The sequence below is a fragment of the Gekko japonicus genome, unplaced genomic scaffold (genome assembly GCF_001447785.1).
Source record: "Gekko japonicus isolate JY-2015 unplaced genomic scaffold, Gekko_japonicus_V1.1 scaffold697, whole genome shotgun sequence".
Lineage (NCBI taxonomy): Eukaryota > Metazoa > Chordata > Lepidosauria > Squamata > Gekkonidae > Gekko > Gekko japonicus.
In genome coordinates this window covers 454,208-480,058 of record NW_015160230.1, presented here as the reverse complement: position 1 = coordinate 480,058, position 25,851 = coordinate 454,208, and the positions used below count along the sequence as shown (strand labels likewise).

The 25,851-nt window shown below is 46.0% G+C and overlaps 1 protein-coding gene across 2 annotated transcripts in view; it reads right to left on the bottom strand.

Annotated features, from left to right (window-relative positions):
- LOC107111207 (copine-5) overlaps positions 1–25,851 on the bottom strand; it is a 218,419-nt gene that overhangs the window by 127,617 nt on the left and 64,951 nt on the right. For both annotated transcript variants that reach the window (XM_015412140.1, XM_015412147.1), the window contains exons 4-6: positions 15,510–15,613; positions 7,790–7,829; positions 6,544–6,620 (exon numbers count right to left, since the gene is read on the bottom strand). In XM_015412140.1, coding sequence (XP_015267626.1) covers positions 6,544–6,620; positions 7,790–7,829; positions 15,510–15,613 — 221 coding nt within the window. The remainder of the gene's footprint in view (positions 1–6,543; positions 6,621–7,789; positions 7,830–15,509; positions 15,614–25,851) is intronic.

The following is a 25,851-nucleotide window of genomic DNA, read 5'->3' as shown; positions in this document are numbered from 1 at the left end:
ATATGATGCTCCAGCTGCCTCAGGTGTGCTAGTCTTGCCCCTTGAAAAGCACTTGCATTTAGATCAAAGGGACTCATCTCCTGTGCATGGCAGGCATTCAGCCCTTGCCCAAACCACACAGTTGAGAACTGTGAAGAATTACTCTGTATAACAGAAACTGAGACTCCACTGACAAGGACTGCTGTGCAAGGAAATTATACTGAATGCTGTGCGCATGAGAGAGAGAGAGAGAGAGAGAGAGAGAGAGAGAGAGAGAGAGAGAGATCCATTTCCCACCCCCAGTTTTTAGTTAAAAATACTCAAAGGGTACTCATTGTGAATTAGAGAGAGTGTGAGAGAACCTTAATGAATTAACATAGCAAGCAACTATACTTAAGAAGTCTGCTGCTTTCAAAGCAGTTATTTTGCTAGCAAGGAATATTGGAATTAGCACCCTAGAGAGACACAATTCTCTCCAGAAAGGTCAGAAAACCTCTCTTGTATGCTATTTCCCCTACCCAGATATCTCATAGCTTTGCCTCAGAGATATATCCTAGCAGTGAAAGAAGCCAAATAGAGCTGATGGCCAATTTAAGCAAAACACTGCAGAAATCCAGCAAACTCACACAACTTGGCAAGTTGGCAACCAAGGTGTTCTGTCAGTGCAGGATTCTCCCACATCACGCAGTTAAACACATTTTTGAGGGACATCTTCAGAATCTGATATGAAAACACCAAACAAGGAGTAAGAGAAAGACTGATATGGATAAATCTCAAGTGAAACCTCAGCACTAAGGCCTGAGCCTCTCGTATACTGCCATCTCTTTACAGATGGTTTATAACATAAATGTAAATTAAATGCAAAAAAAGGTAAATTAAATGCACTGATGGTCAGAGCAGACAGTGCTGACCTTGATAAGACCAGTGGTGTATATGTTCAAAGTATGCTGAAATTGCCAAATGAAAACTGAAATGATTAAAAGCAAATACAGAACCTGACCATCCCCAATTAAGTTTAAATTGAATTTTATTGGATTTTTCTCCCTTGGGGTGGGGGATTTGGATTTTCTGCCTTACACACCATAATATCTTGAGCTGCCCCTGGATATGCTACTGGAGAAGGGGGATGTGCTGTGAATTAATACCATTTTTTTTCTTTCCGTGTTTCCCTGTCACTTTCACTGAAGCAGCTCCCTAGTTTTGCAGGCTGACTACAGATATTCAAAACATAGAGGCCAATTATGTTCAGCTTTCTCTCAGGAGCAGGATATTCCCAGGCTCCTCCAAACGATCAGCACCAAATCACAGCCTAGGAGATGAAAAGGCAAAGTGCTATGTCAGCAGCTCTTGCATCTTTGGTCTCCAATTCGCCTGGCACCTGGGGGAGAACACGCACAAAAACATGGGCTTTGTAGCTGTGCTTGAAAAGCCTGTTCACACCTCCTGGAGATCCAAGCAGAGGAAAAATTGTGCTGATGTAGGGGCATATCTCACACTCCCCTCTGTGTTTGTTATTAAGTCAGTACAGTTACTGGCATCCTATGTGGTCTGTGGCAGCTCAAACGCTCTGCCAGTTGTGATGCAATCAATCTGTTCAATGTGGGCACAAAGTGGTTCTGCACAGGAAGGAAGGAAGGAAGGAAGGAAGGAAGGAAGGAAGGAAGGAAGGAAGGAAGGAAGGAAGGAAGGAGTGTTTACTCTTCTTCCACTGCTTGGGGATATGAAGGCTATTTTCAGCGTTATACTTCCCATTCAGTGGGGTAAATCTGCATGTCACTCCTGTGAAAAAAAAGACTTTGGGCCTAACTATACAATCCTTTCAGTCCATAGCCTTCATGGATCACATAGCCCACCAGGGACCGAGTTGGCTCTGTCCATGCAGACAATACACTGAACTGAACCCATATCAGCATTTGGCACCTGACTGCGACAAAAGCCAATCCAAGCTTTCACTGTGTGGTATTGGCCAGCTTAGCCCATGATCAGCACAACCAAATATGGCTGGGAATTACTATGGGCTGCAATAGGCTGTTCCATCCATGTACTATCATTTCCAGGCTTTTCAAAACAGGAGTGTTTGACTCACATGAAGCAGGGCTATTTTTGGGCAGGAACACACAGGAACGGAGTTCCGGCTGGCTCCCAAGTTGGCCACGCCCAGCACGAACTCATTAGCATAGTAGGCCCCACCCAACAGCAGAAACTCATTAGGATTGGCTACATTAGGGGTGTGTGGTCTAACGTACAAAGGGTTCCTGCTACAAAAAAAGCCCTGGGTTTTGACAACAAACAAGGTAAACAGAATAAGAAGCAAAAGGTGGGCGTGGCTGGATGACCACAGTTCTGGTAACGTGGGGTGTGGCCTAACATGCTAATGAGCTGTGCTCTCGGGGTGTGGCCTAATATGCTAATGGATTTCTGCTGTTGGGTGTGGCCTATTATGCTAATGATTTCCTGCTGGGCTTTTTCTACAACACCTTAATTACAACAGGCAATTTAGAATGAACACATATACTTCTATGTTCTGTTTCCAGAATAGAAAATAGCGTCAAGCATGAAGTCCTATCCTCTGTTCTCCCTTTCCATCAATCCAAATGGCAGACAAAATGATAAATAGGCATTTTTTGTATTTCTTCTGTGTTGTGTTCTGCAAAAGATCGAGTTTATGGTCCTCTGCCATTCTGTCATGGAACTGGAAGATCCACATGCCCACTCAGGTGGCTGGCAGCAAGTTGTATGGTTGCCAGGAGGTCTCCTGCTATAGCTATAGTGGGGGACCTCCAGCTAATATTCCCACTGCTGCCTGAAGTTCAGATAGGAGGAAATGGAAAGGAAGAGAATCAGGGGGCACACCACCACTGCACCAGTGGACTGACATAACGTCTGGTGAAAACTGGAAGTGATGTCATGGGACACTCTAGGACTTGCCAAAAAACCCTCTATGGTTTTACCATAAAGTTTTTACAAATCCTCGACTGTCCCTTACATCACTTCCAAACTTCCCCGGAAGTGATGTCAGCATGCTGGTATGACCCCAACCTTTAAATTGTCCCTCGGGTTGCCAGCTTTGGCCTGGGAACCCTAGCAAGTCACCACTTCTGAGCTCCATTTCTCTAGCTATAGAATGGGAATAATAATGCCCTTGCCACGTGAGGCAGAAACAAATGAGAACTGGAAAGTGTTTTGCCCACTAGGAGTGCTCCACAAGATATACACAATGATTAGAAATCAACCTCTCTATGTCTTTATAGCCAGTCAGAACTGGCACTTAATAACTGCCGCTTCTTTAAGGAGAAAGCATGGGGCTTTGGATTATTTCCAATAGCAATTATAATTAAGTCCGTGGTGGGTTTCTGTAATGGCTCCCCATTCTTCCACGCTGTCTTGCTCCTTACACTCACACTTTTGTCATGCTCCTGAATTAATAAGCAACTTCTCAAAAGACAGACGAGAAAGAGGGAATCTCTCTCCCAATGTATATATCTCAATTTCCAATTATGGCTGGCAATTGCAAGTCATCCCTTAGCACCTGCAGCCTTCTTGGGGCTTGGAAGTTCTCTAAGGCAAAAAGCAGAAATACTTCTTGTGGGAAATGGAAGTCTCAAGTGTACAGTTTCATTACAGAAGTTTTGCATTATCACTGCCTTCTCAGTTTGGGTTCAGAGTATTCCAACATGGTACAACAGCCTGAGGTACGACTGCGCTTTCCTGAAAACTACCAACACTTCTTGTGAAGTATGACTGATGGCTTCCTTGCCATCACACCTGAATACAGGTGTCTGAGCAAATTAGAGTTTATTTCCTTCCCACAAACTGGGTTTCTAAACTGGGATTCAACCACAGTTTAGAATCCCAGTCTGTGGAGAGGAAGCAAACTTTCAAAGCTTCCCAAGCCATTCTTGGGGTGGAGGCAGGGGGAGAGAAGTAGCATTAAGAAGGGGGAAAAAATCCACCAAGTGCACATTTTGCTATCATTGCAGAACCTGGATGCTGTAATAATCATCGTAATATATAGCATTTATCAGGCATTCATCAGTATTCAATTACTGTTGTATTTGTTGGTACTCCTTTTATAATAACATAAGACTAGTGGTTCATCTAGTCCAGCAACCTGTTTCATACAGTGGCCAACCAGTTACCCTGGAGGGCCAACAAAAAGGAAATAGAAGCCAAGGCCATCCCCTGATGTTGCCTTGTGCCATTCCAAAGTCTGCTGCTTCTGAATATGGAGGTACCTCTCCCAGGCCGTTGGGGTGACCGAGCTGTGAAGTCACTGCCTGTATAGGCTTATAGTTGTACTGGATTTAAACTATTTTTACTTATGATGTGACTGATTAGTTCTCACTATACTGTATCTGACCAGGTCACTATAAACATTAGTCTCTTCAGGGTTTTTGGTATATAACTTACGGATGTATGAAGGACAACTGCCCAGTATAATTCTTTCACCAGTAAGTCAGGCACCAGTATTTGTAAAAGTCAAAGCCCAACAAGAGGATGGGATATATTTACATAGGATATTTTGTTTCCTTGTAGAATATAACTTTTTACTTTGCCTTCACATAGACTGTAGGCTTATCACTCTCAGTTTTACACAGATGTTCTTCAGTTCACTAAACACACTTATGATCCCTCTCTCCAGTAACTGTTTTGTGGCTAACCTTTGGACTTAATCTGTCTGGACCCTTTGAGTCTAACTGGGCACCTTTTCAGACTCCTCCAGACCCTTAGCCCTTTCTATAGCCACCTCTACAAGTTCCTTTGGAGCAATGTATCTGGTGTTTGTGACCACTGAGGTCACTCTCTGTTCACTCTCTGTTCATTCTCCTCTTTCCTTTAGAGGGTACCAGTGCAGAGTTTTATTCAGCCACAGTTCTCTACTCAAACTGATATCAGGCTATTTCCACAGAGCCACAGGGGTTTTTGTTCCACCTCAGAGCTATTCAGTTAGCTGACTGCGCTCGGCTAACTTCTCTTCCAACTCCTTTTTCCCAACTGTCAGCTCCCAACTGTCAGTTGTTCACCATTATCTGTCACTCTGAGAATTCCAAGCCAAAAGGCCCCCTCCCTTCTCAGTCATGTGACTCAGCAGCTTCTTTATTTACCTGCTGCTGTCCACTATCCTTTAATTCCATCACCAGAGGTTATTTAGTCTCCCTCTCACAAAACACTAGAATTTGAGGGCATCCAATGAAACTGATGGGTAGTAGGTTCAGGACAGGCAAAAGGAAATACTACTTTACACAGAGAGTGATTAAAATGTACAATGTACATCCAGAGGATGTAGTGATGGCCACAGGTATATACACCTTTAAAGGAGTGTTAGACAGATTCAATGGAGGAAAGGTCTATCAGTGGCTACTAGCTGTGGTGACTGAGGGGAACCTCCACATTCAGATGCACTAAGCCTCTAAATTCCAGAGCTGGGAGGCAACATCAGGGGAAGGCCTTGGCCTCTATGCCCTGTTGTTGACCATCCAGAGGAACTAGTTAGGCCACTGTGTGAAACAGGATGCTGGAATAGATGGACCATTGGTCTGATCCAGCAGGGCTTTTCTTATGTTCTTACTAGTAGCCATTGATGGACCTCTCTGCCATGAGTCCATCTATTCCTCCTTTAAAGCCATCTAAGCCCGTGGCCATCCCTATATCCACTGGTATTGAATCCCACAATTTAATTACTTGTTGAATAAATAAGTATTTCCTTTAGTCTGTCCTGAATTTATTGTCCATCAATGTCTGAGTGCTAATATTATGGGAGATGGAAAAAAAATTCTCTCTACCAATTTTGTCTACCTCATGCATTAAAGTATAAGCTTCTATCATTTCCGCCCTCAGTCGTATTTTTTCTGTACTGCAAAATCCCAACCTTACAGAAAAGGTGATCCAACCCACTAAGCATCCTGGTTGCCCTCTTCTGTACGTTTTCCAGCTCTGCAATGTCCTTTTTGAGGTATGATGACCAGAACTGCAACACTATTCCAAATGAGGTTACAACATACATCTATACAAGGGCAATATTAAAATACTCGGGAATTATTTACAGTTCCTTTCTTATAAATCCCCAGTAAGGAGTTTACCTTTTTCACTGCTATCATAAGAACATGAGAACATAAGAGATGCCAATGTTGGATCAGGCCAAAGGCCCATCCAGTCCAACACTCTGTGTCACACAGTGGCCAGAAATACCAGGTGCCATCAGGAGGTCCACCAGTGGGGCCAGGACATTAGACGCCCTCCCACTGTTGACCCCCCCCCCAGCACCAAGAAGACAGAGCATCACTTCTCCCCCAGAGCAGCAACAGCAGCACCAACTCATGTAACTAGCTCCTTAACTGTACACCCAGCAGTAAACCTAGGAAGAGTCTCCACCATGATGTGGTCCACAATTCCTTCAATATCAATTTATAGCAATGCAAAACTTCTGTCTGACTTCATATCTTGCAGACACATAACAAAGCAGAGCCAAGGAGCCTGGAGCTGGACCTTGCCAGCCAACACAGTGAAAACACAGCTGGCATAAGACCCACCACCACCACCAGTGTATATAGACAGAGTACTCACATCAAAGGCTTTTCCAATCGGCTTCCTGGAGATCCAACAATCTCGCCCAGTGTACAGAATGTTTGACCCAGGAAATCCTGATGAAGGAAATTAATATGATCATTATTAAGTAACCATTTTCCACTTTCAAAGACTCCCTGGAAACTGCAGGTGAGACATTATCAATGTGTCTCCATGACTATAGAAATTCTTTTTTTGGAAGACTTCTGTCCATTTAGTCCAAATTCCCTGAAACCAAAGATGTAATGTGAGGAGTAATGCAAATGGCTCAGAGGGGCTGTGGCTCGGTGGCAGAGAATCTGCTTTAAATCTATTGATTTTATCCTAGATATTTATTATCATATTATTAATGCTTCTCCTACTTGCTGATATGTTTACTGTTGCAAGGATTGTTTTTAGATTTCACCTGTTATTTGTAGAGATTTTTAAGTCATCTTGGGAACTATCTGTTGAATTAGGAAACAGTAATAGTAATGAAATGCCTAAAACTAAAGCACTGTAGAAAAAGAATACAAGGTAGATTTTACCCAGTGGACTTACAATTTACTTTTTTAAAAAACAGAAGAAGTAAAACTATACACTGGATCAGTAGAAGGCCCAAACCTGCTAGAATGAGCTGAAATAAATTAGTCTTGAGGTTTTTTTAAACAGAGAGAATCAATTAAACAAATATCAGCTGGTAAAGAGTTCCATTGCAAAGGGGCAATAACATAAGACGTGCTTCAAACAAAAAACAGGAGGAGAGAAGGGATATAACAAGCAACAAAGAACCAGAAGAGTACAAAACTAAAGGAGAAGAAATATAGAGAAATCAGAGATGAAAGTCCTGCAGATAATTAATAAATCTGAAGACAACTAGCAGAGCATCTTAAACAGGGTTGAACTGGTCTAAGCCCTTGAATCTTAAACAAAATGGGGGGCAGTTAGAGTAAAGTTAAATCAAAAGTGGATAAACTTGACCTTACTGGCATGCTGAAAAAATTAAGTGGGCAGCAGTAGAATGCAAAACAGTAACAGGAGTCTTAAGGTAGAAGCAGGAAAGATTGACTAAAAGAGTATTATGATAAGTCAACCAGACTAAAATAAGAAAACAGATCAAAGCATGGGCAAAATCAATAGGAAGAAAACAGTGAATATTAGCAGCATTTGACAATTGAAAATGGCTATGGAATATGAGAAGAAAAAAGGAGAAGTATCTAAAAGTATACTGGAAGTGAAGAGCAGCAAGAACACGCTTTTGGCTTACATGTTTTGAAAGGTCAGGGCTCTTGGAGTCCACATCATACCTAGAATGAAAGAAAAGTAGAAATCAGATTTTAGACATGTAGGGTCTTAGTATTTTCCCCATGCCACTATGACCAACCTATGTAGCATGTTAGAAGATGGCACTCTAGCCCCTGTACAACATCTACGAAGGAGACAGAGACTCAGATGGGAGAACAAACCTGCCATCATCCTATATGGGCATCTGCTGTTTACCTCTTGAGATCAGAGCAGTATTGGTCTACAGCCATTGCTTAAAGCAAGGATGGAGATAAGATTAGAACACAGAGATTAAGGAAACAACTGCAGTGATACTTGAAAGGAAACTTCATTTTTAGGCATACAGTACAAATTGTAATTAAAAAAGAACTCTGAGGTGTGGGATCTTACTTTGAACCCATGTTAGAACTCCAGCTCTGTTCCTTTACACAAGAAAAGAAGCACATGTTGAAATTTGCCCCATTTCTCAAAATGGATGACATTTGCCACTCAGTTGCAAAGTAAAATTCCAATTTACATCGTCAATGTGAAACATTAAACTCTCCATGTGAATACTTCAGGCTTCTAGTATGCCTTGATTGTTTTAACTTTTGTTGTTATTCAGTCACACAGTCGAGTCCGACTCTTCGCGACCCCATGGACCACATCACGCCAGGCTCTCCTGTCTTCCGTCGTGCTCCAGAGTTTGCTTAATTTCATGTTCATTGCCTCGATAACACTGTCTAACCATCTCATCCTTTGCTGTCTCCGTCTTCTTTGACCTTCACTCTTCTCCAGCACCATAATTCAAAAGAATCAAAAGGCGCTCAGCCTTCCTTATAGTCCAACTCTCGCAGCCATACAGTACTACTGGGAATACCATTGCTTTGATCATACGGACTTTTGTTGACAGGGTGATGTCTCTACTTTTTATTATGCTGACCTGGCTTCCCCACAGCAGGCACCCCTTGTATGCTGACAATTAGTCCTGTCGGGAGGAGAACGCTGTGAATTCAGGGCCTGTGTGGCCGGCAGGCCATCCCCTCCCCACCCAGTCCAGAACATGGGAGAGGACACGGTCCCGTGCAGTGCAGTGGGAGACGTCTGATACCTGGAGTGGGCGGTCAGGAAGGTCCTCCAGGAGAAGAAGAAGAGATTGGATTTATACCCCGCCCTTCACTTGGAGTCTCAGAGCGGCTTACAAAGTCCTTTCCCTTCCCCTCCCCACAACAGACACCCTGTGAGGTAGGGGGGGCTCGGAGAACTCTGACACAAACTGCTCTTTTTCAAGGACAGCTGTGCCAGAGCTTGTGACTGACCCAAGGTCACATCAGCAGGTGCAAGTGGAGGAGTGGGGAATCAAACCCAGTTCTCCCAGATTAGAGTCCGCACACTTAACCACTACACCAAACTGGCAGGATCTGGTGGGCAGGAGCTGGGTCTGGGTCACAGGAGGTCAGCAGCAGGCAGCTGAGGGCGTTGGCATGTCCCAATGACTTCCCGGAGTGGTGGTGAGGACTGTACTGGTAGCCTGCCAGGAAGATGGACCAGTGCAGCACCCAGGGAGACAGTATCTTTGGTGTTTGGCAGTCTGGAGCCAGCATGCTGAGCAGGAGTTTATGATCCGTCACGAAGGTGAAGGGCCACCTGTAGAATTAATCGTAGAATTTTTTCACGCCTACCACGGCCTCCTTGTCGATCTGCACGTAGTTGCGCTCGGCTGAGGACAAGTTGCGGGAGTAATAGGCCACAGGGACCTCTCGGCCGTTGGGTAGCTGGTGACCGAGGATGGCTCCAACTCCATAAGGGGATGCATCGCAGGCCAGGATGACTGGGAGTGCTTCGCCGAAGTGTGTGAGTACCTCGTTCAAGGTGAGCAGCTCTTTGACAGCATGGAACGCGGTGGCTTGCTTCTGGCCCCAGACCAAGGGAGCCCGTTTGTTGAGCAGCCAGCACAGTGGCTCTGCGATGGCGGGCCCATTTGTCAAGCAGCCGGTGCAGTGGCTCCTTGTGAGGCAGGAACAAGTGATAAAACTTCAGCAGGCCGAGGAAAGCCTGGAGTTCCTGCTTGGATGTGGGTGTCGGGGCACTGATGATGGCACGGACCTTGTCAGCAGCAGCATGGATGCCGTGTGCATCGATGGAGAAGCCCAGGAACTCGACCCATGGGACCCCCAGGAGGCACTTTTCCCTCTTAACTTTAAGGCCGGCATCATGGAACCTTTGCAGGATGGCACGCAGACAGATGGCAAAGTCCTCGTCAGTGGGGGCAGTGATTGAAACATCACTGAAAAATGGCTGGACCCCAGGAATCCCTTTAAGAAGAGAGTCCATAAGATTTTGGAAGATTCCCGGGGTGACACTGACCCTGAACAGCAGCCGCCGCACCTGGAATGCCCCCCCTGTGTGTCACGATCATCTGGGCCTCAGCAGTCTCATCATCGACCGGAAGCTGCTGGTAGGCCTGTGCCAAGTCCAGTTTTCCAAAAACCTTGGCACCCACTAGGGAAGCCAGGATATGGCTAACCAGCGGGACCAGGTATGCGTGGTCCTGGAACACCTTGTTAATCATGCACATATAGTCCACACAGATGCGGATGTCCCCGCTGGTCACAATAGGGGTTTCCCATGTGGCATGCAGAACTGGCTCCAATACCCCCTGGGCCACCAACCGATCCAGTTCACTGTCTATCATGGGCTTCGGGGCAAAGGGAACACATCTGGCCTTTAGTCTAATGGGCCGCACCTCCGGGTTGAGTTGCAGGGAGACCAGATGCCCAGTGTAGCAACCGAACGTCCCGTCAAATACACCCGGGAACTCATTGCACACTGTTTGGAAGTCCTTGGATGCCACATGGTGCACCCCCGTTACTTCAAGCCTAAGGGCGTGGACCATGATAGCCCCAGTAAACTCATGAGCCACCCTTCGACCACTAGCAAGTCCAAGAGTCCTTTGAAACGGTGGTATTTAATATGGTATTTGCCCCAGCCCTTGATGGCCACCTCGTTTTTCTGAAAGTCTCTGAGGGGGAAGCTGGCAGGCTTAAGGCAGGGCACCCCCTGTGGACAGAGCCTCCGGAGAGTCTCTTCCGAAATTATGGAGATAGAGGACCCTATGTCCAGTTCCATCTCACAAGACGCCTCCTCTATACACACAGTCACTTTTATCTTATGGGGGGTGTCCTGGGGCAAGTTCAGTATCTCATTCTGGTGGATGGCCAAGGTGTGAAGTTCTGTGGACTCCTGATGCGTCGTGGGGCGTCTTTGGGAGCCCTTGGAGCAGCAGGCGTGCACAATGCGGCTGGTCTTACCACAGTTGTGGCAGGTCATGTCGTGGAAGTGGCAGGAGCAATGCTCATGGTCATCTCCGCAGCTGGTGCAGGGAGGTGGCGTGGTCATCTTTGCTGGAAGCATGGGGGCTGTGGGCAGATGCTGGTCGTGGCAAGTCAGGAGGTGGATCTGATGGGTTTCCTCCTTGTCGGATAAATCCAAAGCTGAGGGGATGGAGGCTTGGTGTGCGCTGGAGTGTTGGCGATCCCTTGTAATGAGTACTGCCGAGGATGAGCTCCCAGCCCCAGCAGAAGTCCTAAGTCCTGCTGAGGATGAGCTCCCAATTATGGCAGAATCTACACCTGGCCCCAATGAAGCCGCAGAGGCGGCTCCGGCAACACCTGAGGTGGAACAATGCACATCAAACAGCCCCCCTGATTCGCCCCCACTGGTGGCCCGTTTGCGAGATCAGCGCCGGCGGGATTTGGCATCCTGATGGTGAGAGGTGCGCCTGCGCAGCAGGTGGTCTCTCAGCCCTGAGTTCTAAGAGGAGCCGGGACACACGCATTGGCCGGTAATTGATAACAGCCCGGAGGAATATTTAGCTCCTCACTCTTGGTCAATCTCTTGTGCCAGCAATTAGTCAGCCTGATGACGCTCTGCACCCACCTCGCCCATGTTCCTAATTCCTGTTTCCGGCTCTGAACTCTTGGCTCCTCGACTCCAGCTCTGACGACAATGCTCTTTGTTCGTGCCCTGGACTCTGGTGTTTTGGCTCCTGACCTCCTGGACTCTGGCTTGACGACTATGCTTACGGTTTGTCTCAACATTTTCAGTGAGTTATCTACTACGACTCCAAGATCTCTCTCATGGTCAGTCTCTGCCAGTTCGGACCCCATCAATGTGTATTTATAGTTAGGATTTTTTGCTCCAATGTGCATCACTTTGCACTTGGCCACATTGAACCCCATTTGCCACGTTGATGCCCACTCGCCCATCCTTAACAGATCCCTTTGGAGTGCCTCACAATCCTCCCTGGTTTTCACCACCCTGAACAATTTAGTGTCATCCGCAAATTTAGCCACTTCACTGCTTACTCCGAACTCCAAATCTTCAAGAAGATATCTGTCGAGTCCATCTCCAAAAAGGTTTATGCCCTTGAAGGGAACTGTTGTCTCTTTAGCCTGTGTTGCAGAGTCCCCATCCCAATTCTGAGCCACGTGTTCCTTCTGGCTGCTACACTGCATGCCATGGCTCTAGCTAACTGCTGCAGGATGTCCAATGTAGTATCTACCACAATCACTGTCACTAGGGCAATCTTCTTAAGTTCGTCTTTAAGTTCTTTTGGGACTTCACTATCAGCTGAGGCTAGTCCTGATGCCCAATAATGTACCGCCCTGGCAAACATCATGCCTGCTGTTGACGTCCTGATGGAGCAGGCTGAGACTTCGAAGTAAGGCTTGCTCAAAACACCTTTCGCTGGGGTCTTCGGCAGCCTAACTGCATCCATAGGTAGAACTGAATTGGAGGTCAAGCTAGTCCTGGGTTCGTCCACCATTGTCACCTTGAGTCTCTTGGTAGCCTCTCTTGGTAGCCTCTGTTATCAGGGAATAAAGCTTGGAAAAAACCCCATGATGGTTAGATTTTAGCTTGGAAGGGTGTTCCCTCTCTGCCTTCAACCTACTATAAAAGGCTGCAGGCAGTTAGAGGAGCAGAGGAGACTTGCCGCTGTCTGCCTCAGCATAGCAACCCTGGACTTCCTTGGTTGTCTCCAATCCAAGTACTAACCAGGACTGACCCTGCTTAACTTCTGATTCCACCAGACGTTCTGAGTCAAGATCATCGTTTTCCTTAGGTCTGGAGGAAATTCTAAATACTTGGAAAGTAATCTCATGTACAGCTCTTGAGGGAATAGCCAAGACTGTACTGTTGGTACTACTTCCTCTCCTTCCTCCGACCACTCCCATCCTGCCCTATCTGAGGATGGAACTGGGGAGTCTGAGTCCTTCCTGGACTTTTTGCAACCCAGTTATGGTAACCCCTTGGGGTTCAGTGCAGGAGATGTTCAGAGATGGTTTGCCTTGCCTGTCTCTGTGTCCCACCTCTGGTATTGTTTGGTGGTCTCCCATTCAAATACTGACCAGGGCCGGCTATGCTTACTTAATGAGCTCAGGCTATCCTGGGCTATCCTTGCTGCCAGTGTTCCCTCTAAGCTGAGTTAGTGTGAGCTAGCTCACAGTTTTTTAGCCTCCGGCTCACACATTTTTGTCTTAGCTCAGGAGGAATGGCCCCAGAGCAAACTAATTCATGCAATAGCCAAATCAGGCTTATGATCTGAATAGATCTGACTTGCTAAGTGTACCCCGCCCCCAAATCTGTTATAGCCCCTCTCTGGCAAACAGTGGAGGTGGTGGAAGTGCTATCAAGCAGCAGCCCCATATGCTTTTCAAGGCAAGGGACAGCCAGAGGTGGAGAGCCAACCAGGGCTGACCCTGCTTAACTTCCAAGATCCGATTAAAACGGACTAGTGTGGGCCATCCAGGCTAGGGCCACTGCTTTCGCCTGCCTCAGCGTAGTGACCCTGGACTTCCTTGGTGGTCTCCCATCCCAGTACTAACCAGGACTGACTCTGCTTAGCTTCTGAGATCTCAACAGATCAATCTAGCTTGGTCTACCCAGGTCTGGGCACAGGGAACTGGCAGGTCTGACTTGGCAGTCATTTTCTATTCACTTGCCTGGAAGTGAAAGCAAACGTAAGTCTACCATGAGAATCCAGGGAACCAAGATGGCCACCACCATTTTCCCCACCCTTCTATGGCCTTCCCTGGGCCTTTTAGCTCCCTATCTATTCCATGGGAACTTTCCCCCTGAGGGGGAAGAGTGGGGGGGGAAGGGCTCTTTAATCCACTCCAGCCTGTCCCAGGTTGGGGAGGGTGGAAGCTCCAGAAATCAATTTCCCCCTCTCCCTCCCTGAATAGCGGGGGGGGGGGGGTTGCTTGGGGTTTTTCCCCAGTCTACCACTCTGCCCTCCTTCGCCTCCAGTCTAGGTTTTGGCCCCTTAAGAGATTACCATGATTCTGGCAAGGGCTAGAGGTTCCTGGCTTGTCTGTTCCTCTGCATGCCGGGTCCTCTGAGACCGGGGAGACTGCCGGGTCTGCAGCGTTGCCCTGGTCTCCTTGCAGACTCAACCACTTCCCCTGATGTGCGTTGGTTGGGGAGGGGGCCTCCAGCCGCACGCTGGGCCCGGCGGGAGTCTACGTATACAGCCTTGGCTGCTGGGGATCTCCCAGTCCCATCGGCTTCCTTTGCAGTCTGCCGCCGACCACGACTTGAAATAATGAAGAGGGAGGGGCTCTCCCTTCTCCCTCTCTTCTTCTCATCCCTGGATCACTGCACTCTACAGAGCGCCTGTGAAACACGTCCTGCTCAAGCGGCAGGGCCAGTAAGACCGGGATGTTCCCGAGGACAGGCCCCTCCCCTTCCTGGACTGATCTGAGGAAACCGACCCTGTTCCAAAGGTGGAGCCTATTCCCAAGAGTAAGGACTGCCCCACTCCCAGGACCCCTGGAGAAAGGGGAACAACTGAACTGTGTTCACATCCCCACAGTCCTCATGCTGAGTTTTCGATGGCACTGACATACATATTCCTTGGCCTCTCTCTGTTATTTCCTTCCTTCAAGGAGTTCTGTGTTGCATACATGGTTCTTCCTTATCCTCACAACAATTCTGTGAGGTAGGTTAGGCTGAGAACATATGAGTAGCCTACAGTCACTCAGCAAGGTTTTTGGCAATGTGGGTAGTGAACGGTTCTCCCAGATCCTAGATCTACAATCTAGCCATTACAATACACTGATTCTTATGTCAATGATGAAACTGTTTCCTGACGGCAGAAAGTGCAGAAAGCACTAGGCTACATCATCACAGATCAGCTATCAATATGGTTAAAGACTAACCAGAATGTAGGCCTCAAATACTGAAATTAATTTTAATTTGGTACCAAATATAGGCATGAAGTTATCAGGATATTCATTCATTCTGAGAATATTCCAAGGACGTTTAATAGCAAAATTTGCAAAGGAGAATGGAGGAGAATTTTGAGAAGCAATAGAGCTATTTCACATTCATCAGGGATGCCAAGTCCCTTTGTGCAGAGGTCATTAAGAGAGCAAAAGTACACAGTAAGGGACCGTTATGGAACAATCAGTTTCAGAGCCAAACAACAGGAGAATCCCAAAACAGTACAGACAAAACCTGGATTGATAAAACAATACTGCTGAGATTAATTGGAATTATTGCTGTCCTTGGAGCTCTGAGGGGGGGAAAAAGATCAACTGCTGAATTTCAATGCATTTGCAAATCTCAGAGAGGGCAATATACACAGTCATTCTTTACACTGATATCCTCTTTCTCCTCCTCCACCCAATCTCTAGAATGTCCCAATTTATGTCACTCACAGATCAAAACGTAAATTTTGCTTCTCTTCAAAAAAATAATCGAGGATGAACTTGCGCACAAAGTCGGGGTTCAAGGTGTTGTCGATGACTTCAGTCCTGCCAAACTACAAAGGGAGGGAACAGCAGTCAGAAGAGGCCCAACATACTGGCACACCTTAAGGACTCTGACAAGGCTAGTTCTGGGATTCTTTAAATTATGTATAGGGTTAATCAACCTGTTCCATCCACTCTTTAGATAAGAGCACACATTCTGCTCTTGCCAGGTGATTGACTGGATAAAGGATGGATCATTAGCTTCAGTTTTTACAAACTTTTTAAGTAATGAAATTTTAAAACTATTTTAACAACACATTTGCAGTTGAAAAAATATAGATTTCAGTTATTGGGCATGCTTTTTCTAAATGCACAACAACTAATGTATTTATTACATTTTTATCCTATCCTTCCTCCAAGAAGCCTAGGATATTGTTTATGGTTCTCCCCATCTTCCATTTTATCCCTTAAAGAACTCTGTGAAGTAAATTAGACTAAGACAAAGCGAATGGCCCAAAGTCATGTGCAAGCAGTCCTAAATAGGGTTATACCCTTCTACATCCATGGAATTCAGGGGACTTACAAGGGTGTAACTATGCTTAGGATGGAAGTTCATTCAGGGGATATGCTCTGTCATTTGGAATAAACATAAGTACAGCTGCAAATGATGCACCTGGGGAGAAAATGCAACACATAGATAGTTGAAAGGTACTGGAGTGATTTGACCTTTCTCAAGACAGCAAAGGGAGTGAGGAAGAAAAAAGCGTTAACACAGAAGGAGGGCAAAACAATGAAAACAGGAAAGGGGAGGATGAATGATTCAGCCTAAAGACAGGAACCTACTGTATGTGAAACTGCCAATTTATTGTTTGCATCATAAGGACAGTAGCAAAGGCAGCTGCTTTTGCACAAACTAGCCTACAGAGAGTTCATAAAGGCGCTGTGATTAAGTCTCTAGGTGCATCAATTAAACAGATGTTAATTACATGTCATCAATCCACAAGGGGGCTGCAGAATAACTGGGTGGACTTGCAAAACCTTCCTGTCTGCCACCAATTAATACGTTTTAAGGGCTAAATTAATCCCATGGCACAACCATGGTGACCTTCTGTGTGTGTGTGTGTGTGTGTGTGTGTGTGTGTGAGAGAGAGAGAGAGAGAGAGAGAGAGAGAGAGAGAGAGGGAGGCAGGCAGGCACAAAGAGAGAATCACAAATGGCAATGAATTGTTTCTGCTGGAGGCACTTCCAAGGCTACAGAGAAGGGAATCCATGCTAGAAGGAAAGCCAACTCTCTGGAATGATAGAGGAAATATCTGTAATTCAGTGAGGTGTAGCGCTCCTGATAAGCTGGGGGGTGGGGGGAATACAGAAAGGGAACCTTATCATCTTTGTATTAATGCCTAGAGTGTTCAGTTACCTGCTAGCTACTAGCCTTGTGCGATGGAACATATTTCTGAAGTTAAGAAAGGTTGACCTGAATTGCCCTTTAGTATGTGCTTGCAAAGGCAGAGTCTGGGGATTTTGTATTCACCAGTACTTGGATATCCTCCAGTTCTACTAGGGAAAGCAAAACCTGTATAGCAAGGAAATGAATTTCTCAATACTTTGCGTCCTTAGGAGAACAATGAAAGTATCATTGGCCCAAGAGTGGCATCCATTGGAGTGGCTGAGAAGATGTAAACAGAGAATCAGCAAGGCTCTGGGAGGATTCTGACAATCAGCAGGAGGCATCTGGAAACTGCTTCAAAGCTAACAGCATGAGACCTTCACTACAAATGTGTGTTGAGTGTGTGTGTTATCCACAGCCTCTGACTATGAAGTCCAGTATTCTCAATCTACTATATCCACCTGAATTTTTTGTTGTTGGTCTGCTTTTAAAGTTACTACAGTGTTTGACTTCATCCACATAGTGATGATTTTCTGTGTTCCTTCCATCAATGCTGTGAATGTAGAGGCACTGACAGTGGTGACAGAGGGTCCACACAGTAGTTGTGTCTACACTTTCCATGCCACACCCCTCTGATTGTTCTCAAAAAAACTGCACCAAACCAGGGTTGGGGAAAATTTCAGCAAAGTGGATAAACACTCAGAAAGTGGACAGTTTGGGATGACATTGTGTAGATACTTCAAAAAACTCTGTTCCTGTTTATACAAAATTGGAGCAAAACCATCACGAGGAAGCAGCTTTTATGTGGAAAAGTGAGAAAAGGTTCATCTTTTAAAGACATAAAAGTCCAAGTCTGTACAAATCTTTAAAGCAATACAAATCACCTGTGTACAATGTCTTTTGGCATTACAGTCCAATAGGTGCCCATGACAGTCACAGAGCCAGCTTACAAGCTCTGGTAGAACCTGTGCAAGGGGTGGGGAATAATTGGGTTTCACTCACTGACTGTCTGATAAAACTGGTTTTCCCAAGGCTCAACTTGAAGGGAAGATGTCCTTATCCTACACCACCAAATAATTACAAGGCCACAATAATAAAAAGAAACTTTGCTTTAAAAAGTTCTCTTGCACTTCTTAAGAATATTGATGATAAAATCTCTGAACAGCATCTGTTCCAGGGACTGCTCTTTGAGTTGGTGCCCAAAAGAAGATAGAGCTCCTTCAGTCAACATTTGTGTACCTGATGGTGAGAGTATAGCCCCTTCCTCTTCATAGTGCTGACACTGTAAGAGACATTCCAGTCCCAAATAGCATTCCCCTATCATGTTCCTCAAGCACATTCTGCCTCTGCTCCCTGACACACAGTGTGCCTCCAGATGCCCCATGAGCAAGGGTCTCTTTTTTCTCTCGTGAGCATCCAAAGAACAATAGGGAGGAAGGGTATGCTCTGTGTTAGATTCTGCTGAGAGATATCTTGTAAGATATATTGTGAACCTTTGTGTACCTTTTAGCAAGTGTAATCCTGTCACTTACCTGGGAAAAATATCACACACCTCTTGACTAGGGGTGGTGGTGTTTGTATTGGTTTGCTTCAAGCAATGTGGACTCAGGTGCCTTCCCAGCATCTGTATGGCTAATGCAATGTGAAGGAATAGCATGAAATGAGTGTTCTTAAGAGTGCCAAGAGACACAAACAAGGATTGTGATAGTGTGTAAAAGCTTCAGAAGATGCTTTAGAGGGAATTAAGTCTTTTAGGTTTCAGATGCCTCTGTACTAGGGAGCTCAAAATGACTGGAGGAATTAATTCAACACTTCTCTACCCCGTCATGTGTCTCCCAAAAGTTCAGGGAAGTGTAATCTCATTTTATCCTCTGTGAGAAGCTTTGCCCAAGGCCACTTAGTGAATGGCCCCATTCCCTTTTCAGGCACAAGAAGGCTAAGCTTTGCCCAAGGCCACTTAGTGAATGAATGACTTCAGGCCCCATTCCCTTTTCAGGCACAAGAAGTTGCAACTTCAAACAAACCTGTTCAAACAGCAGACAGACTCCAAGTAATGCTTATGGTACCACATGTTTCAGGTAACAAAGCAATGTAGTCAAAATGGCCTCCCCGTTGACAGCTCACTTCTTTCCCCATAAACTTTAAGAATTGTTACCTGTCCTGTTGGTCCCATGTGTATCTCCCCACCTCTATCATGGGCTGCAGCTGATGAAAAACTGCAAAGCATTAAGGTATGGTACAACATGATGGTACTGTTTCCTGCCTGTTATACAGGACAAAACGTGGCCTGGAGTTTCTCCTCTTGGTGTCTCCCCATGTCCACCATCCCACAATATGTAGTTCTGTCCTGGGCTTAAACCACCTTGAGAACCTCTGGTGAGCCAAAAGAAGGGATTTAAGTTTTGATGGCTGCAACAAACCTCAATCTCTTCAGTCCTGGTCTAGCAATGTGACTGTTTTGCTGCCAAATAAAGTAGAGAGCCAATGTGATTGTTAGACTAGGATCTGGGAGAACTAGACTGGAATCCCGCTCTCTGGCACGGAGGTTTGCTGGGTGACCTTCCGCCAGTCACACGCCCTCAACCATGTTGTTGTGAGGACAAAATGGAGGACAGGGGAATTATGAGTGCCACCTTGGGACTCCACTGCGTAGAAAGGGAGGTTATAAATTAAGCAAATAAAACAAAATAAATCTTGGGTCTCCCTCAGTATCTGCTTGCCAGCAGAGGCAACTCTTCAGGCATGAAAGATGCCTACGAATACTGTCTTGAGAGCCAGGGGACTATTCCTTTAAGTACCCCACTCTGCAGATGAGGATGTAGCCCAAGAGAAGAAAGTAAGGCATAAGTAAAGCAGAGAGGATGAAGGGGTACCACTGTCTCTGAGCCTTTGTCTGGACAATCTGTTCGCTCCCCTATGTCTTACCTGGGGTGCAGAACTTGTGCTCCCAACTTGTGCAGCTTCAGCTCCTACTGCTGGACCCAGCCTGTGTCACCCACTTCAGAGGTTACCATGCCTAGGGTTGATAACTGGACTGGTGAACAACATCCTGTCTCTTTAATAGAGGCTTAATAGGATGTTATTAACAAGGTAGGATGTGGAATGGTATAACATAGCCTGATCCTGTCAGATCTTGAAAGTTTATTTATTTATTTGATTCATATCCCGCCCTCCTCGCCAAGGCAGGCTCAGGGCAGCTTACATAAAAATTGACAAGTAAAACAATTATAAATATAGCTCTAAAAACAAGACTTAAAGTGCTAGTATCAGTTTATACGGCGATGGCGAGGTAGTGATAGCAGAAGACATATGAAAAGTACGCAGACGGAGAGTGATTTCAGCAAAGCGTACTTTATTCGATCAGGAACAAGATGACTTTGGCCGGCTCGCAGCCGGCTTATATTCCCCGAGAAACCGACACCCAAAACACACACCCACTTCCCAATAGGTTATTTACAGTGGCCGAGAGTCCCATAGGCTCTCGGCCGGGAACCTAGCCCCCTAATTGGAGTGGGCTAGGATCCGCATAGTCCATTGTCTCTTGGAGCAAAGCTCGACGTTTGTGCCTGACCGCATGGAGCCCAAGCAGGCCCCGCGGTCTGGACTGGATACATTACAACATACTAAAAAATACAGTCAGAGGTTGTTATTACACTTTGGCAAAGCGTAGGCTATTGATGGTGGCATTGGGCACAGGGTCTTAGTTGTTGGATGCGGCTCCTTAACTAAAGGCCTGGTGGAAGAGCTCTGTTTTACAGACCCTGCGGAACTGTAAAAGGTCCCGCAGGGCACTAGTATCTTCTGGGAGCTCATTCCACCAGCGCAGAGCCGCCACTGAAAAGGCCCTGGCCCTGGTTGCTCCTAGCCTGGCATCTTTAGGACCCGGGAGGGCCAGACAATTATGAGACCCCAGCTGTAGTGCTCTCTGGGGAACATGTGGGGAAAGGCGGTCCCTCAGTTAGGTAGGCCCCTGACCATAAAGGGCTTTAAAGGTAAGCACCAGCACCTTGAAGCGAATCCAGTACGCTATAGGCAGAGAGTGCAATGCTTTTAGCACAGGCTGAATGTGCTCCCACATGGGGAGACCCAATAGCAGCCTGGCCGCTGCATTCTGCAGCAGCTGAAGCTTCCAGATCTGGGACAAGGGCAGCCCCATGTAGGGTTGGTACTTGGATGGGAGACTTTGCAGAGGAAGGCAATGGGAACTGGGAAACCACCTCTGCTCAATGACTCCTCTGGAATACCCTGAGGTCTCCATAAATCAGCTGTGATTTGACAGCACTTTACACACAAGCATTAACAAGGTTCTGTTATTTACCTCCATGCTACAAAAAGCTTCAACTGCCAATTTCCACACATTAAGCATCTAATAAAAGGACAGTTTTTCCCCCCACACCAGCTGGCAACCCTAATTGCCAGAACTGGACATTTGCCTCCACACAACTACCTTCTTTCCACAGTTGCAGAACTGGCTTGTATCCAAATACTCAGTCCCAAGGACAGAACAGCACTTCCGTTGTTAGTAGAGGGGGTGCTGATTTCGCCCTTTATCTGCAGAGCCCATGTTACTTCTTCATATACAATTTTATTTATTTTCTATAACACACAAAATAACATACTAACATACACAAAACACACATAAAAACATAAAACTGGGGGTACATTATAGATAAAGCTTATTGTTGTTGCCAGTTATATATCATTTTAAGCTTACAACCTTAAAGATAAAACCAATTTTTAAACTGTTTTGCAAACTATTTATACAGAAATCAATATTTTTATAGTCTTTGCTTTCTTATACACTTACATGTTAACCTTGTCTTGTCTTGTTACGAATATAGTTCTCGTACCATTTAGAAAATCTTGCCCAAGTATTTTCAAAAGTCTTTTCTGAATGATCTTTCAAAAGTAAAGTAAGTTTGTCCATTTCTGCTGCTTCGGTATTTTGTTAATAATCTCTTCTTTACTTGGCATTTCTTGACTCCTCCAATATTTAGCATACAGTATTCTGGCAGAGGTAGATACATACAATATAAGATAGGAATCTTCTCTTTTACAATTGTCTGGTAAAATATTCAAAAGTAATATTTCTGGGGTAAAAGGTATATGACATTTCAATATATTCTGCAATATTTCATGGATCCCCACCCAATATTTCTTAGCTTTTTCACATAGCCACCACATATGATAAAAGGATCCTGTTTTGTTCTCACATTTCCAACTTTTATCTGAACATTTTGAATCAAATTTCGCTAATTTCTCAGGTGGTATATACCATCTATAAAATATCTTGTAAATATTTTCCTTATATACAATTGATTTTGTCATCTTAATATATTTTTTCCATATTTGGGACCACTGGCCCAACTGGATATTATGGCCCTGCCCACGTTACTTCTGAAGCTATTTCTGAGGGTCCACTGAGCACCAGGAATAAAAATGGGGAAGCTCAGTGAGCTGTATGGGGAGGAGGAAGTGTGAACGTCCTGATCTGTGAGGTCTGCTCAGCAAGTGATTCTTGCTGGATACAAGTCTGATATATGTGGCCAAGGAGAAAGGGTAGCAGAAGTCATACTTTCTGTAATTACTTTGTATAACAAAACAAACTCCAGAACCTAATTTACCACATCCATCACCAACAGAAGGATGTGGCTCTTCCTCAGTCTGTCACCCTTCCCATGGTCTAGAAATGTGGGCATGGTTGTTGCCTGTAGGGCCTGTGGTTGGCAGGTGGTTCCCACCTTAAAACAGCCATGGTTAAAGGCATTGGAAGGCATGAAAGCTGTGAGCCTCCCTCCCTGAGCTGTGGGGCCTTGTGGAAGTAAAAGACCTGCCCTCTCCAACAACCCCCTTTTTCTGATGCCACCACATCCTCATCTCAGCACCCAGGCAACTGCTGGGAGGAAAGCAACCTTACTGCAGAGAAGAGGAAGTAAAACCACCACCACCATCATGGCAAACACCCAAGTAAAGAGCAAGCCAGCTAGAATGGAGTGGTAGTGCTTTTACTTCCATTTACTATTAAAGCCCTACATTATTGCTACTGCTGTTCCCACTAATAAATAAAATGTTAGATATTCTGTCATTTGGGAATGAGCCTATGAAATGAGTTCACAGAAATGTTCTTTTCCCTCTTTCGTCTTCCTGAAGCAGCACTCTGTGCTATTTCAAAACTTGCTTTGCTCATGAAGGTAGAAGTGCCTGGGGGGATGCAGCTCTTTCCAATTTCCCCTTCTTCCCACAGCCCCATATTGTTCAGAACAGTTGCCCGGCTCCCAAGGTGGCTGAGGGAAGGGGAAGATGGCAGAAGGAGAACTTGGTAAGTGCAATGGCTAAATCAAGGGGCTTCTGTCTGCTCCATGCAAATTTAAAACACACAGTGACCTAAATGCTGCCATTAGGTGTGTAGATCTCTAAATATGGCAAGAGAAATTTTGTTTCATCGAAAGAATCTTTTTAAAATGTATTTCATTTGCATAATGGAAAGTTCTTCCTCTGAACCTTAATAAAGTTCATAGTGAACAAAGCAAAAGTTATCAACTATGACACTAGACAGAATCAAAAGCTGTGGTTCCTCTCCATCCTCACTGGCACTGTGCTTCGTGCTGATGAATCTGTGGTTGTTTATTCCAAATATTTACACTTTGTTGATTAAAGAAGGAGCTAAACACAATATATAATTAAAACTTATTTCCATGTAGCCGGTGTGTGCTTGCCGGGAAGAGATGCTGAACTGAACTTCATTAATTGAGTCACTCTCAGTATACATCTGTTATGCTAAACAGGAAAACACGGATGGTTCTTGTCTAGTGCATAAAATAATAATATGGAAGGGTTCTGGCAATTCCCCCAAAGCATCATCTTGTCACTGGCTGAGCATCTGCTCTTTCTGGGAAAGTACAGACTTCAACTTATTTTGAAGATATGAATTCCTTAGTTTTTGAAGATATAAATTCCTTAGTATAAACTTTGCACTGTTCAGCAGCTGTTGGTAACAGCCTCTGTGTCTATTCTTGACTCTCATTTTGACTCATTGCCCAGTAGTAGTTTTACTGAGCCACAATGATATCACTGAAAATAAGCCTGCTGAAATCAAGTTAGTTCAACCTAACTGGGTAGAAGCTCACTTGCCCAACAATGATGGGCTGTACAATCTTGGGCAAGCCGTTCTACCACTCTGGCACGGTGTGCCAGGATGCATAAGGAGCAATCCATTATGAAAGCCACAGATCTAGGCCAAAAAACCAATCTTGTTGATGAATTCGCATGAAGGAGGCATGCAGGGCCCCGCCAAGATCCACAGACCCTCCTTCAGTTGAGATGTCTCAATAACAGAAATTAACAAAGTGATCATGGTTGTACAGGATGCAGATAGTCTGAGGTATATTGTCTTCCTTTCCTAAGGTGTTGGGTAAGGGTACACCTCCTACCTTATTAGAGCTGCTTGTAAAAGTAAAGGTAAAGGTTCCCTTGCTCGAAAGCCAGTCAAATCTGACTCTAGGGTTGCGGTGCTCCGTTTCAAAGCCGAAGAGCCAGTGCTGTCCGAAGACGTTTCCATGGTCATGTGGCCGGCATGACTAAACACCAAGGTGCACGGAATGCTGTTACCTTCCCACTGAAGTAGTACCTATTTATCTACTTGCAATTTCTTGCTTTCGAACTGCTAGGTTGGCAGGAGCTGGAACTAGAGACGGGAGCTCACTCCATCATGCGGCACACTTGGGTCTCGAACTGCTGAACTACCAACCTTCCACAGCCTGCAGTTCAGCGTCTTAACCACTTGAGCCACCGCTTGAGCTGCTTGTAACTAGCATCCAAATTCGACATCAGGCTTTTGACCTGGTTATAGTTCAGTGGAGGCTTGCCTGAAGGTGATTCCTCTCTGGAATGCTACCTCAAATATTTCCATGACTGGGATCGTTTAGCAGATCCATAATATGCCTCATTCTCAGTTGCCTGTGAGACCAGGCCCATAACCAGGATTTTTTTACACTCAGGAGGCCTTTAAATAAGTCAAGGGGCCCCCTCTGTGCACACACCCCAAGTGAGCAGCCTCGCTCCCATCCTTCCCTGTAACACTCACGTACACTGGCTGGCCCCTGCCCTAGCTGGTCTTTCCAAGTCCCTTGACCGGAGCAGGCAAAGCTGTGCTTGCCAGTTGGTGGTGGTGCTGCCGCCGCCAGTGCCACTCCATCCATAGAGGCCTCCTACCCACCCCACCCTCACAGCTCATCTGCTGCCAGGAAAGGGGGCTGGAGGGAAGGGCACACCAGGCTCCGGCCTGCCGCTGTGGAGGGGAGGCAGGATGTACAGCAACTGGACGAGGGGGCAGGCGCCAATGCACCTGTCTGGGGGAAAGGAGGAGGTGCTGCGGCTGTGAGAGGCAGGCTCGGGGGGGGGGGCAGCCACATGGAAGGAACATGGCAAGGACCTTCCTGCTCTTGGCCAGAGCTGCTGACCCTGGGAGAGAGGAGGTGCTCTTTGGAAGAATTGGGCTCTCCTTTTGCCCTCTCGGCAGCCCACCTGGCCAGCTGGCCAAGTGTGGCACTACTGGGGTTGCATAGAGCAGCCCCGAGGTGAAGGAAGGCAGCTGTGGGTGGGGGGTGGAATGAGGAATGGCCTCCCTTTCGAGCAAGATGCACTTGGGGAAGGGGCAGTGCATTGGTGAGGAGTTCTCCAAGCGGCCCAGAGAGCTGTGGGGCCTGGGCTGGATGGGACGTCATGGGGCCTTGACAGGAAGTCGGGGGACCAGGTCCAGAGAAGCCCCACCATAGCTACGGGCCTGTGTGAGACCCCACTTCCAAGTCTATTCAGTTACTAGCTGGAGCAAGTGGGCTGGCAACCTATTCATCAGTGTTTCCCCTTCACTCTTCATGATTTTATGTCAGACTTCTGAAAATGCTGCTGGTAGAAGCTTTAGAT